The sequence below is a fragment of the Solanum tuberosum genome, unplaced genomic scaffold (genome assembly GCF_000226075.1).
Source record: "Solanum tuberosum cultivar DM 1-3 516 R44 unplaced genomic scaffold, SolTub_3.0 scf00071, whole genome shotgun sequence".
NCBI classification, from domain to species: domain Eukaryota; kingdom Viridiplantae; phylum Streptophyta; class Magnoliopsida; order Solanales; family Solanaceae; genus Solanum; species Solanum tuberosum.
The window spans coordinates 583,890-597,429 of NW_006238997.1; the positions used below are offsets into that span (position 1 = coordinate 583,890).

At 52.9% G+C, this 13,540-nt stretch overlaps 4 protein-coding genes across 4 annotated transcripts; all 4 read right to left on the reverse strand.

Annotated features, from left to right (window-relative positions):
- Positions 1–2,790: 2,790 nt before the first annotated feature.
- On the reverse strand, positions 2,791–3,147 carry LOC107060279 (protein IQ-DOMAIN 14-like). Its single transcript, XM_015307977.1, has one exon. It carries the CDS (start codon positions 3,145–3,147, stop codon positions 2,791–2,793), a length of 357 nt encoding a protein of 118 aa, XP_015163463.1.
- Positions 3,148–4,126: 979 nt separating this feature from the next.
- On the reverse strand, positions 4,127–4,588 carry LOC107060280 (periaxin-like). The gene has a single exon (XM_015307978.1). The coding sequence runs from the start codon at positions 4,586–4,588 to the stop codon at positions 4,127–4,129; it is 462 nt and encodes a 153-aa protein (XP_015163464.1).
- A 123-nt stretch (positions 4,589–4,711) lies between these two features.
- Positions 4,712–5,059, reverse strand: LOC107060281 (prophenin-2-like). The gene has a single exon (XM_015307979.1). It carries the CDS (start codon positions 5,057–5,059, stop codon positions 4,712–4,714), a length of 348 nt encoding a protein of 115 aa, XP_015163465.1.
- A 365-nt stretch (positions 5,060–5,424) lies between these two features.
- LOC107060282 (prophenin-2-like) lies at positions 5,425–5,817 on the reverse strand. Its single transcript, XM_015307980.1, has one exon. It carries the CDS (start codon positions 5,815–5,817, stop codon positions 5,425–5,427), a length of 393 nt encoding a protein of 130 aa, XP_015163466.1.
- Positions 5,818–13,540: the final 7,723 nt, after the last annotated feature.

Consider the following 13,540-nt stretch of genomic DNA (forward strand, 5'->3'; position numbering starts at 1 on the left):
TTAATTACGGAAATGTTGAAAGCATCAAATCTCTCCGCAGTAAATTAACTCAGCAGCTTGAAATTTTAAAGAGAAAAACAGCAAGTTCTGTAAGCAAACAAGAGCAGCAATTGAATGTACTATTAGAAGATACGCAATCCTTCTTAGCTACTAAAAGAAGGGTACAGTGAATTTTTTTTGACATGCAGTACTTTAATAATCTGGGACCTGAAAATGGAACTTATCTAATCTTGTATTTACGGACAGGCTACAGATGACTTGAAGGTTCAGCTCCAGAAGCTGAAAGACAAGTATAACTCCGATATCCAGAATTTGGCTGTACCAGCCCATGATCTTCATGAAAATTCTCAGTTAGCTTTTAGCAAAGTGAATTCAGAAATATCAAAGCATTCTTCCGCCTTTATGGATGTAAGTGGGGATACTTCTTTCAGTCAGCGTTACTTTCTTTCCACCCTTTCATCACTCAATTTTCCCTGTATACTAATGCAGTTTGTAGGAAAGATCTCCGCTGATGTTAATGCTATACTCAACGGTCTGCAAGGTAATATTCGGGAACTTGAGGTGAAGATAAATGATTTTGTGCAACAAGAACAACAGGTACATAAGCATGCTATAGATTTTCCTTCGGATACTCTTAGTTTTGTGCATCTAACTTTGTTTATTTTTCTCCATCATCAGTATCAAACAAGAAGATATCATGAAATTCAAATTAGCTCTGAAGTTCTCCTCAACTTTTTCAAGACCTTGAATACATATATTTCAAAATTGAGACTAATGGATGAAAAATCACAAACAATTAATAATCAGCAACTTTGCGCCCTTGAAGAAAAGTTTGAGGTATTTATTTCTGGACTCTCCTTAGAAATGAAGATCTCAATCTTGATTTCTTTTCACCCTTCGAGTTACTTCTATAGGAGCTGGCTGCAAGTGAAGAATGGCAACTTATAGAAAAAGTTGCAGAGCTTATATTAGCTTCCAATACTAAGAAGAAAAGGCTGGTATGTGCTTCTTCATTGCAACTTGTACATACCTTTTATGGTATTAGAGGCAGCCTTACCCCGTATTTTTGCAAGAGTTTGTTTCCATAGCTCAAACTGGTGGCCTCCTGGTCACATGGCAACAACTTTACCAGCTACGCCAAGGCTTGTCTTCAACTAAATAATCACAGCTTGAAAATGCTTTTCCATGAAAGTTTATATTGTGAATGGAATTCATACTAATATCATAGACTTTTCATGAATTTTCTTATTCTTAAAAGCATGGAATTACTGCAGGACTATCTCTTTCAGGGAGAAAATTATCAAATACTTCCATTTTTTTCGTTTCTTTAGGTTCAAACAGCGGTCAATGACCTTCAAGAGTGCTCTAATATCAAAACCAGAAATCTAAATACTGAGTTCTCAGACATACAAGGTTGTGCTAATTCTGCCTATGAAAAGTGGACAAACTACATTGAAAGCACAGAAGCTCACCATATCGAGGATTCAACTAGATTGGAATTTTGGAAGAGTAGCCTAACAGGAAACTTCGATTGCTGGTTGAGTTGGTTTCAGATGATATAAAATCTATAAATATTGCACTGTATTTTGTGTTGTATACCTTTAATAAAGCTATTAATATGTTCATGAGTGCTGTGGAATCAAATGGAAAGATAGGCACTCAGCTGCATTCCTCCACAGTGACTTCCACACTAGAAGAAACAGTTATTTCAAAGAGGAATCTTCTTTTTGTTATGGAAAGTACCGATGAAGCTTCAACACCATCAAGCGCCACCACCAGTGAATAAGAAAACAAATAGAATCGTCCAACTCTTGAACTGTTATTTTCAAAATAATCAGAAGCACAACATAAGACAAGATGAATTGTGTTCTTTCATCATCACATTAAGAAGTAATTGTTCCCCTCTTCGAAAAATGATTTTCACGGGATGAATTATAAGTTACTCCGTGGCACCATGTCTGATTCCCATCTTTCTCTTTTCCCTTCAGGTGAAGCTGCTTTCATCCTGGAATGGAAAATTCTTGTTCACTGGTTGTGTAGATGTGCCTTTGACTACAAAGGGTGTGGAAGAGGTCGTTAAAGCTGGGATACGAATTAGCAATATAACATATCGACATGATCTATACTTCTGCTTTGATTTGTGCTCTAAGCTTGCATGATAGCTCCGCCTGAAGAAGGTAATTTTGTGGTTAAAGCTTGTAGCATTTAGGCGATCTCTGCTTCTTCTTAATTTTATTTTGTTATACACGGATTAGTAGTTAGTAGCTCAAGTGTTTTATATACATGGTATTATTGTTCGCAGGGTCCAAAAAAGAAGGTTGTATCTGCATATAACGAATATGTTATTATTGTTTCATGGATTGGCTGTGACACACAACAAATCACAGAAGATCTTGCATTAGAGGTTCACAGAGAAAGTAAGTCAATATTTTTGTTGGATCTCTCTTTTTATACATTATCACTATATATATAGATTTCAATGTTAGCATGAAAAATGTTCGCACCCCAAGGTGATTGATGTAGAGTCTAACTACTACATTCACAGCTCGAATCGATGACCTAGCTTGAAAGATGAAAGTTTGGGGAATATGGCTGTCAACATATTGAATGCTTTCAAATCGTGAACAATGTCAACTTTGTTTGCAGACTAACTTGTTCCTTTTACATAAAATGATCCGAATATGATTTTCAAGTAATTGTCATGCAAGTTTTTTGTCTTAAAATGATACAAAATAAATTCTAATTAAAACTACGAACCATTTAGTACTTGAAAATTTCTCTGTGGTAAAATTATGTTGTTTTTGAGTTGTTAGACATTCTCGGGTCAGGCCTCCTCAAGTCAGGCGTTCTCGGATCAGGCGTCCTCAGGTCAAGCATTCTTGGGTCAGACATCCTCGGGTCAGGCGTTCTCCGGTCAGGTGTTCTTGGGACAGGCGTTCTCGGGTCAGACGTTCTTAGGTCAGACGTCCTAAGGTCAGGCATTCTCAGGTTAGGCGTCCATGGGTCAGGCATTCTCGGGTCATGTGTCCTCCGGTCAGGCATCCTTGGGTCAAGCATCCTCGGGTCAGGCATTTTCGGGTCAAGCGTCCTCGGGTCATGAATCTTCGGGTCAGGCATCCTCGGGTCAAGCATCCACGGGTCAAGCATCCTCGGGTCTGGTCAGACGTTCTTAGGTCAGACGTCCTAAGGTCAGGCATTCTCAGGTTAGGCGTCCATGGGTCAGGCATTCTCGGGTCATGTGTCCTCCGGTCAGGCATCCTTGGGTCAAGCATCCTCGGGTCAGGCATTTTCGGGTCAAGCGTCCTCGGGTCATGAATCTTCGGGTCAGGCATCCTCGGGTCAAGCATACTTAGTAGGGTCAGGCATTCTCGGGTCAGGGCATATTCTCCAGTAAGACGTTCTCGGGTCAGGCATATTCTCTAGTAAGACATTCTCGGGTCAGGCGTCCTCGAGTCAAGCATCCTCGGGTTAGGCATCCTCGGGTCAGGCGTCCTCAGGTCAGGCATCCTCGGGTCAGACATTCTAGGGTCAAGCGTCCTCGGGTCAGGCATTCTTTGGTCAGGCGTCCTCGGGTCAGGCATTCTTGGGTCAAACATCCTTGGGTCAGGCATCCTCGGGTCAAGCATCCTCAAGTTAGGCATTCTCGGGTAAGGCGTCCTCGAGTCAGGCAACCTAGGGTTAGGCATCCTCGAGTCAGGCATCCTCGGGTCAGGCATCCTTGGGTCAAGCGTTCTCGGGTCAGGCATCCTTAGGTGGCATTCTCGGGTCAAGCATCCTCGGGTCACGCATCCTTAGGTCAGGCACCCTCGGGTTAGGCATTTTCGGGTCAAGGGTTTTCGGGTCAGGCATTCTCGGGTCAGGCATCCTCAGGTCAGGCCTCCTCGGGTCAGGTAATCTTGGGTCAGGCGTTCTCGTGTCAGGCATCCTCAGGTCAGGTGTTTCAGGGTCAAGCATCCTTGGGTCAGGCATCCTCGGGTCAGGCCTTCTCGGGTCAGGCATCCTCGGGTCAGGCATCCTCGAGTCAGGTATCCTCGGGTCAGGCATTCTCAGGTCAGGCATCCTCGGGTTAGGCATCCTCGGGTCAGGCATTCTCGGGTCAGGCATCCTAGGGTTAGGCAACCTCGGGTCAGGCATATTCACCAGTAAGACATCCTCGGGTCAGGCGTCCTCGGGTCAGGCATCCTCGGGTTAGGAAACCTCGGGTCAGGCATATTCTCCAGTAAGACATCCTCGGGTCAGGCGTCCTCGGGTTAGGCATCCTCGGGTCAGGCGTTCTGGGATCAGGCATCCTCGGGTTAGGCATTTTCCAGTAAGTCATCCTAAGGTCAGGCGTCATCGGTTCAGGCATTCTAGGGTCAAGCACCTTCAGGTCAGGCATTCTCGGGTTAGGCGTCCTCGGGTCAGGCTTCCTCGGGTTAGGCATTCTAAGGTCAAGCGTCCTTATGTCAGGCATTCTCGAGTCAGGCGTCCTTGGGTCAAGCATTCTAGGGTCAAGAGTCCTCAGGTCAGGCATTCTAGGGTTAGGCGTCCTCGGGTCAGGCTTCCTCGGGTTTGGCATCCTCCGGTCAAGCATCCTCGGGTCTGGCATCCTCGGGTCAGGCGTTCTTGGGTCAGGCATCCTCGGGTCAGGCGTTCTCGGGTCACGCATTCTCGGGTTAGGCATCCTCGGGTCAGGCATCCTCGGGTCAAGCATACTTAGTAGGGTCAGGCGTTATCGGGTCAGACATATTCTCCAATAAGACATTCTCGGGACAGGCGTCCTCGAGTCAGGCATCCTCGGGTCAGGAGTTCTGGGATCAGGCATTCTCGGGTTAGGCATCCTCGGGTCAGGCGTCCTCAGGTCAGGCATCCTCGGGTCAGGCATTCTAGGGTCTAGCGTCCTCGGGTCAGGCATTCTCTGGTCAGGCGTCCTCGGGTCAGCCTTCCTCGGGTTAGGAATCCTCGGGTCAGGCATCCTCGGGTAAGGTGTCGTTGGGTCAGCCATTCTTGGGTCAAACATCATTGGGTCAAGTATCCTCGGGTCAGGCATTCTCGGGTCAGGCATTCTCGGGTCAGGCATCATCAGGTTAGGCATCCTCGGGTCAGGTATTCTTGGGTAAGGCGTTCTCGGGTCGGCATCCTAGAGTCAGGTGTTTCGGGGTCAAGCATCCTTGGGTCAGGCATCCTCGGGTCATGCATTCTCGGGTCAGGCATCCCCGTGTCAGGCATCCCCGTGTTAGGCATACTTAGGGTCAGGCATTCTCGGGTCACGCATATTCTCCAGTAAGACATCATCGGATCAGGCATCCTCGGGTCAGGCGTTCTCGGGTCAGGCATCCATGGGTCAGGCATCCTCGGGTTTAGCATTCTCGGGTCAGGCATCCTCGGGTTAGGAATCCTCGGGTCAGGCATCCTCAGGTCAGGCATCCTCGGGTTGGTCAGGCGTTATCGGGTCAGACATATTCTCCAATAAGACATTCTCGGGACAGGCGTCCTCGAGTCAGGCATCCTCGGGTCAGGAGTTCTGGGATCAGGCATTCTCGGGTTAGGCATCCTCGGGTCAGGCGTTCTGGGATCAGGCATCCTCGGGTTAGGCATTTTCCAGTAAGTCATCCTAAGGTCAGGCGTCATCGGTTCAGGCATTCTAGGGTCAAGCACCTTCAGGTCAGGCATTCTCGGGTTAGGCGTCCTCGGGTCAGGCTTCCTCGGGTTTGGCATCCTCCGGTCAAGCATCCTCGGGTCTGGCATTCTCGGGTCAGGCGTTCTTGGGTCAGGCGTTCTCGGGTCAGGCGTTCTTAGGTCAGGAGTCCTTGGGTCTGGCGTTCTCGGGTCAGGCATCCTCAGGTCTGGCGTTCTCGGGTCAAGCATCCTCCAGTCATCGTCGGGTCAAGCGTCCTCGGGTCAGGCATCCTCGGGTCAGGCGTTTTCGGGTCAGGCATACTCGGGTCAGTCATTATCGGGTCAGGCATTCTGGGGTCAGGCGTTCTGGAGTTAGGCATCCTCGAGTCAGACATCCATGGGTCAGGCATTCTCGGGTCTAGCATTCTCGGGTCAGGCATCCTCGGGTCAGGCATTCTCGGGTCAGGCATCCTCGAGTCAGGCATACTCGGGTCATGCATTCTCGGGTCAGGCGTTCTCGGGTCAGGCGTTCTTGGGTCAGGAGTCCTTGGGTCGGACGTTCTCGGGTCAAGTCAGGAGTCCTTGGGTCTGGCGTTCTCGGGTCAGGCATCCTCAGGTCTGGCGTTCTCGGGTCAAGCATCCTCCAGTCATCGTCGGGTCAAGCGTCCTCGGGTCAGGCATCCTCGGGTCAGGCGTTTTCGGGTCAGGCATACTCGGGTCAGTCATTATCGGGTCAGGCATTCTGGAGTCAGGCGTTCTGGGGTAAGGCATCATCGGGTCAGGCATTCTCGGGTCAGGCGTTCTCGGGTAAGGTGTTCTCAAGTCAGGCATTCTCGGGTCAGGCGTTCTCGGGTCAGGCGTTCTTGGGTCAGGCGTTCTCGGGTCAGGCGTTCTTAGGTCAGGAGTCCTTGGGTCTGGCGTTCTCGGGTCAGGCATCCTCAGGTCTGGCGTTCTCGGGTCAAGCATCCTCCAGTCATCGTCGGGTCAAGCGTCCTCGGGTCAGGCATCCTCGGGTCGGGCGTTCTCGGGTCAGGCATACTCGGGTCAGTCATTATCGGGTCAGGCATTCTGGGGTCAGGCGTTCTGGAGTTAGGCATCCTCGAGTCAGGCATCCATGGGTCAGACATTCTCGGGTATAGCATTCTCGGGTTAGGCATCCTCGGGTCAGGCATTCTCGGGTCAGGCATCCTCGAGTCAGGCATCCTCGGGTCAGGTATTCTCGGGTCAGGCCTTCTCGGGTCAGGCGTTCTTGGGTCAGGCGTTCTCGGGTCAGGCGTTCTTAGGTCAGGAGTCCTTGGGTCTGGCGTTCTCGGGTCAGGCATCCTCAGGTTCGGCGTTCTCGGGTCAAGCATCCTCCAGTCATCGTCGGGTCAAGCGTCCTCGTGTCAGGCATCCTCGGGTCAGGCGTTCTTAGGTCAGGAGTCCTTGGGTCTGGCGTTCTCGGGTCAGGCATTTAGGCGTCCTCGGGTCAGGCATTCTGGGGTCAGGCGTTCTAGGGTAAGGCATCCTCGGGTCAAGCATCTTCGGGTCAGGCATTTAGGCGTCCTCGGGTCAGGCTTCCTCAGGTCAGGCATACTCGGGTCAGTCATTATCGGGTCAGGCATTCTCGGGCCAGGCATCCTCGGGTCAAGCATCTTCGGGTCAGGCAGCCTCGGGTCAGGCGTTCTTTGGTCAGGCGTTCTCGGGTCAGGCATTTAGGCGTCCTCGGGTCAGGCTTCCTCAGGTCAGGCATACTCGGGGCAGTCATTATCGGGTCAGGCATTCTGGGGTCAGGCGTTCTCAGGTCAGGCATACTCGGGTCAGTCATTATCGGGTCAGGCATTCTGGGGTCAGGCGTTCTCAGGTCAGGCATACTCGGGGCAGTCATTATCGGGTCAGGCATTCTGGGGTCAGGCGTTCTAGGGTAAGGCATCCTCGGGTCAGGCATTCTCGGGTCAGGCGTCTTCAGATCAGGCATCCTCGGGTCAGGCTTCCTCAGGTCAGGCATACTCGAGTCAGGCATCTTTTTGTGAGGCATCCTCGGGTCAAGCATCTTCGGGTCAGGCATCCTAGAGTCAGGCATCATCGGGTCAGGAATCCTCAGGTCAGACATTCTTGGGTTAGGCATCCTTGGATTTATCCTCGGGTCAGGCGTTCTCCGGGTCAGGCATCTTCGGGTCAGGCATCCTCGGGTCAGGCGTTCTGGGGTTCCGCATCCTCGGGATAGGCATTCTCTAGTAAGACATCCTCGGATCAGGCTTCCTCGGTTTAGGCATTCTCGGGTCAGGCATCCTAGTGTCAAGCATCATCGGGTCAGGCATCATTGGGTCAGACATCTTCGGGTCAGGCATTCTCCAGTAAGACATCCTCAGGTCAGGTATCATTGGGTCAGTCATCCTCTAGTCAGGCATCCTTGGGTCAGGCATCCTCGGGTTAGGCATCCTCGGGTCAGGTATCCTCGGGTCAAGCATACTCGGGTCAGACATCCTCGGGTCAGGCATCCCCGGTTCAGGCGTTTTGGGGTCAGGCGTTCTCGAGTCACGCATCCTCGGGTCAGGCATTCTAGGGTCAAACGTCCTCAGGTCAGGCATTCTCGGGTCAGGCTTCCTCGGGTCAGGCACTCTAGGGTCAACTTTCCTCGGTCAGGCATTCTCGGGTCATGCGTCCTCGGGTCAGGCGTCCTCGGGTCACGCATCCTCAGGTCAGGCATCCTCGGGTTAGGCATCCTCGGGTCAGGCATTCTTGTGTCAGGCATTCTCGGGTTTGGCATCCTCAGGTCAGACATTTTTGGGTCAGGTTTTCTTAGGTCAGGCTTTCTCGGTCAGGTGTTCTCGGGTCAGGTATTTCGGGGTCAAGCATCCTTGGATCAGGCATTCTCGGGTAAGACATTCTCGGGTCAGGCGTTCTTGGGTCAGGCATCCTCGGGTCAGGCGTTCTAGGTCAGGCATCCTCGGGTTAGGCATTCTCCAGTAAGACATCCTCGGGTCAGGAGTCCTCAGGTCAGGCATCCTCGGGACAAGCGTCCTCACGTCAGGCATTCTCGTGTCAGGCGTCCTAGGGTCTGGCATTCTAGGTGTCAAGCGTCGTGACGTCAGGCATTCTCGGGTCAGGCGTCCTTGGATCAGGCATCATCGGGTCAGGCGTTCATGGGTCAAGCATCATCGGGTAAGACATCCTCGGGTCGGGCATTCTAGGGTCAAGCGTCCTCGGGTCAAGCGTCCTCAGGTCAAGCATTCTCGGGTCAGGAGTCCTTGGGTCAGGCATTCTAGGGTCAAGCATCCTCGATCAGGCATTCTCGGGTCAGGCGTCCTCGGGTCAGGCTTTCTCGGGTCAAGCCTCCTCGGGTCACGCATCCTCAGGTCAGGCATCCTCGGGTTAGGCATCTTCGTGTAAGGCATCCTCGGGTTAGGGTTTTCGGGTCAGGCATTCTTGGGTCAGGCATTCTCGGGTCAGGCATCCTCAGGTTAGGCATCTTCGGGTCAGGCGTTCTCGGGTCAGGTGTTTCGGGGTCAAGCATCCTTGGGTCAGGCATCCTCGGGTCAGGCATTCTCGGGTCAGGCATCCTCGGGTCAGGCATCCTCGTGTCAGGCATACTTAGGGTCAGGCATTCTCGGGTCACGTATATTCTCTAGTAAAACATCATCGGATCAGACATCCTCGGGTCAGGCGTTCTCGGTTCAGGCATTCATGGGTCAGGCGTCCTCGGATATATCATTCTCGGGTCAGGCATTCTCAGTTTAGGCGTTCTCGGGTCAGGCATTCTTGGGTCATGAGTCCTCGGGTCTGGAGTTCTCAGGTCAGGCATCCTCAGGTCTGGCGATCTCGGGTTAACCATCCTTCAGTCATCGTCAGGTCAAGCGTCCTCGAGTCAGGCATCCTTGGGTCAGGCGTCCTTGGGTCAGGCATCCTCGGGTCAGGCATCCTCGGGTCAGGAATTCTTAGGTCAGGCATACTCGGGTTAGTCATTATTGGGTCAGGCATTCTGAGGTCAGGCGTTCTGGGGTCAGGCATCCTCGGGTCAGGCGTTCTCGGGTCAGGCATCCACGGGTCAGGCATCCTCGGGTCAAGCGTTTTAAGGTCAGGCATACTCGAGTCAGGCATCTTTTTGTCAGGCATCCTCGGGTCAGGCATCCTAGAGTCAGGCATCATCGGGTCAGGCATCCTCAGGTCAGACATTCTTGGGTCAGGCATCCTTGGATGTATCCTCGGGTCAGGAATTCTCTGGGTCAGGCGTTCTGGGGTTCGGCATCCTCGGGATAGGCATTCTTTAGTAAGACATCCTCGGATCAGGCGTCCTCGGGTCAGGCCTCATCGGGTTAGGCATTCTCGGGTCAGGCATCCTAGAGTCAAGCATCATCGGTTCAGGCATCCTTGGGTCAGGCATTTTCGGGTCAGGCATTCTCCTGTAAGACATCCTTGGGTCAGGTATCCTCGGGTCAGTCATCCTCTAGTCAGGCATCCTTGGGTCTGGCATCTTTTGGTAAGGCATCCTCGGTTCAGGTATTCTTCAGTAAGACATCCTCGGGTCAGGTATCCTCGGGTCAGGTATCCTCGGGTCATGCATACTTGGGTCAGACATCCTCGGGTCAGGCATCCCCGGGCCAGGCATTTTGGGGTCAGGTGTTCTCGAGTCACGCATCCTCGGGTCAGGCATTCTAGGGTCAAGCGTCCTCAGGTCAGGCATTCTCGGGTCAGGCACTCTAGGGTCAACCTTCCTTGGTCAGGCATTCTCGGGTCAAGCTTCGTCAGGTCAGGCGTCCTCGGGTCACGCATCCTCAAGTCAGGCATCCTCGGGTTAGGCATCCTCGGGTTAAGCATCCTTGGGTCAGGCATTCTCGGGTCTGGCATCCTCAGGTTAGGCATCCTTGGGTTAGGTTTTCTTGGGTCAGGCGTTCTCGGTCAGGCGTTCTCCGGTCAGGTGTTTCGGGGTCAAGCATCCTTTGATCAGGCATTCTCGAGTCAGGCATCCTCGGGTCAAGCGTTCTCGGGTCAGGCATTCTTGGGTCAGGCATCCTCGGGTCAGGCGTTCTTGGGTCAGACATCCTCGGGTCAGGCGTTCTCGGGTCAGGCATCCTCGTGTCAAGCATATTTAGGGTCTAGCATATTCTCCAGTAAGACATTATCGGGTCAGGCATCCTTGGGTCAGGCGTTCTCGGGTCAGGCATCCATGGGTCAGACGTCCTCGGGTCAGGCGTTCTTGGGTCAGGCATTCTCGGGTCAGGCATCCTCGATTCAGGCATACTTGGGTTAGGCGTTCTCGGGTCAGGCATACTCGGGTCAGTCGTTACCGGGTCAGGCATTCTGGGTTCAGGCATCCTCGGGTTAAGCGTTCTTGGGTCAAGCATCCTCGGGTCAGGCGCCTTCAGGTCAAGCATACTCGGGTCAGGCATCTTTTTGTCAGGCATCTTCGGGTTAGGCATCCTAGAGTCAGGCATTCTCAGGTCAGGCTTCCTTGGGTTAGGCATCCTTGGATGTATCCTCGGGTCAGGCATCCCTTGGTCAGACGTCTTGGGGTCAGGCATTCTCGAGTCAGGCATCTTCTAGTAAGGCATCACCGGGTCAGGCATTCTCGGGTCAGGCGTCATCGGGTCAGGCATCCTCAGGTCAGGCATCCTTGGGTCAGGCATCCTCGGGTCAGGCGTTCTCGGGTCAGGCATCATTTGGTCAGGCATCTTCTTGTCAGGCATCCTCGGGTCAGGCGCCTGGGGTCAGACATTCTCAGGTCAGACATCCTAGGGTCAGGCTTCTTCAGGTCAGGCATTCTCGGTTCAGGAATTTTGGGGTTACGCATCCTTGGGTGAGGCATTCTCTAGTCAAACATCCTCTGGTCAAGCGTTCTCATGGAGAATATTACTTCGAGTCAGGCGTCCTCGAGTCAGGCATTCTTAGGTCAGGCGTCCTCGGTGCGACATCCTTGGTTCAGGCGTTTTTAGGTTAGGCATCATCGGGTCAGTCGTCTTCAGGTCAGGCGTCCTTATGTCAAGCGTCCTCAGGTTAGGCATTATCAAGTCAAGCGTTCTTGGGTCACGCATCATCGGGTCAGGCATCCTCGGGTCAGGCATTCTCGGGTCAGGCATCCATGGGTCAGGCGTCCTCGGGTCTGGCGTTCTCGGGTCTGGCATCCGGAGTCAGGCATCCCCGGGTCAGGCATCCTCAGGTCAGGCATCCCCGGGTCAGGCATTCTTGGGTCAGACGTTCTCGGGTCGGGCATTCTTGGGTTAGGAGTCCTCGGGTCTGGCGTTCTTGGGTCTGGCATATTCAGGTCAGGTGTTCTCGGGTCAACCATCCTCAAGTCATCGTCGGATCAAGCGTCTTTGGGTCAGGCATCTTTGGGTCAGGCCTTTTCGGGTCAGGCATCCTCTGGTCAGGCGTCCTCAGGTCAGGCGTTCTCGGGTTAGGCATTCTCAGGGCAGGTATCCTTGGGTCAGGCGTTCTCGGATCAGGCATCCTCGGGTCAGGCATAATTGGGTCAGGCGTTCTCTGGTCAGGCATACTCGGGTCAGTCATTACCAGGTCAGGCATTCTGGGGTCAGGCATCCTCGGGTCAGGCGTTCTCGGATCAGGCATCCTCGGGTCAGGCATAATTGGGTCAGGCGTTCTCTGGTCAGGCATACTCGGGTCAGTCATTACCAGGGTCAGGCATTCTGGGGTCAGGCATCCTCGGGTCAGGCGTTCTCGGATCAGGCATCCTCGGGTCAGGCATAATTGGGTCAGGCGTTCTCTGGTCAGGCATACTCGGGTCAGTCATTACCAGGGTCAGGCATTCTGGGGTCAGGCATCCTCGGGTCAGGCGTTCTCGGGTCAAGCATCCTCGGGTTAGGCGTCCTCAGGTCAGGCATACTCGGGACAGACATCTTTTTGTCAAGCATCCTCGGGTCAGGCATCCTCAAGTCAGGCTTCCCTGGGTCAGGCATCCTTGGATGTATCCTCGGGTCAGGCGTTCTCTGGGTCAGGCATCCTCAGGTCAATCGTTCTGGGGTTCGGCGTCCTCGGGATAAGCATTCTCTAGTAAGACATCCTCGGATCAGGCGTCCTCGAGTCAGGCCTCCTCGGGTTAGGCATTCTCGGGTCAGGCATCCTAGAGTTTAGCATCATCGGGTTAGGCATCCTTGGGTCAGGCATCATCGGGTCAGACATTCTCCAGTAAGACATCCTCGAGTTAGGTATCCTCGGGTCAGTCATCCTCTGGTCAGGCATCCTTGGGTTAGGCATCCTCGGGTTAGGCGTTCTCGGGTCAGGCATCATTTGGTCAGGTATCTTCTTGTCAGGCATCCTCGGGTCAGGCGTCTGGGGTAAGACATTCTCAAGTCAGACATCTTAGTGTCAGGTTTCTTCAGGTCAAGCATTCTCGGTTCAGGAATTTTGGGGTTAGGCATTCTCTAGTCAGACATCCTCGGGTCAGGCATTCTCGAGTCAGACATCCTCGGGTCAAGCGTTCTCATGGAGAACGTTACCTCGGGTCAGGAATTCTCAGGTCAGTCGTCCTCGAGTCAGGCATTCTTAGGTCAGGCATCCTCAGTGTGACATCCTTGGTTCAGGCGTTCTTAGGTTAGGCATTCTCGGGTCAGCCGTCTTCAGGTCAGGCGTCCTCATGTCAGGCGTCCTCAGGTCAGGCATCATCAAGTCAAGCGTTCTTGGGTCACGCATCCTCGGGTTAGGCTTTCTCTGGTCAAGCATCCTCGGGTCAGGTATCCTCGAGTCAAGCTTCTCAGTTCAGGCGTAGTCGGGTCAGCCATCCTCGGGTCAAGCATCCTCCAGTCAAACATCCTCGGGTCAGGTATCATCGGAGAAGGCCTTCGGGAGAGAGAGGATGGCTTGGGTGGTGGAGGGAGATGCCTTGGGGGGTAAGGCCTTATCGGGAGATGAGCGGGCTTGGCGGGGGGGGCTTGCCAGGTGTGAGAAAGGGGATGCCTTGGGAGGTAGGGCTTTTACGGGAGGTGGACGGGCTTGGCGGTTGGACCTT

What these genes read in the sequence shown, in the direction of transcription:
- LOC107060279 (XM_015307977.1), bottom strand. Translation starts at nt 3,147, where the DNA reads ATGCTTGACCCGTGGATGCTTGACCCGAGGATGCCTGACCCGAAGATT.
- LOC107060280 (XM_015307978.1), bottom strand. Translation starts at nt 4,588, where the DNA reads ATGCCAGACCCGAGGATGCTTGACCGGAGGATGCCAAACCCGAGGAAG.
- LOC107060281 (XM_015307979.1), bottom strand. Translation starts at nt 5,059, where the DNA reads ATGCCTGACCCGAGAATGCCTGACCCGAGAATGCCTGACCCGAGGATA.
- LOC107060282 (XM_015307980.1), bottom strand. Translation starts at nt 5,817, where the DNA reads ATGCCTGACCCGAGAACGCCAGACCCAAGGACTCCTGACCTAAGAACG.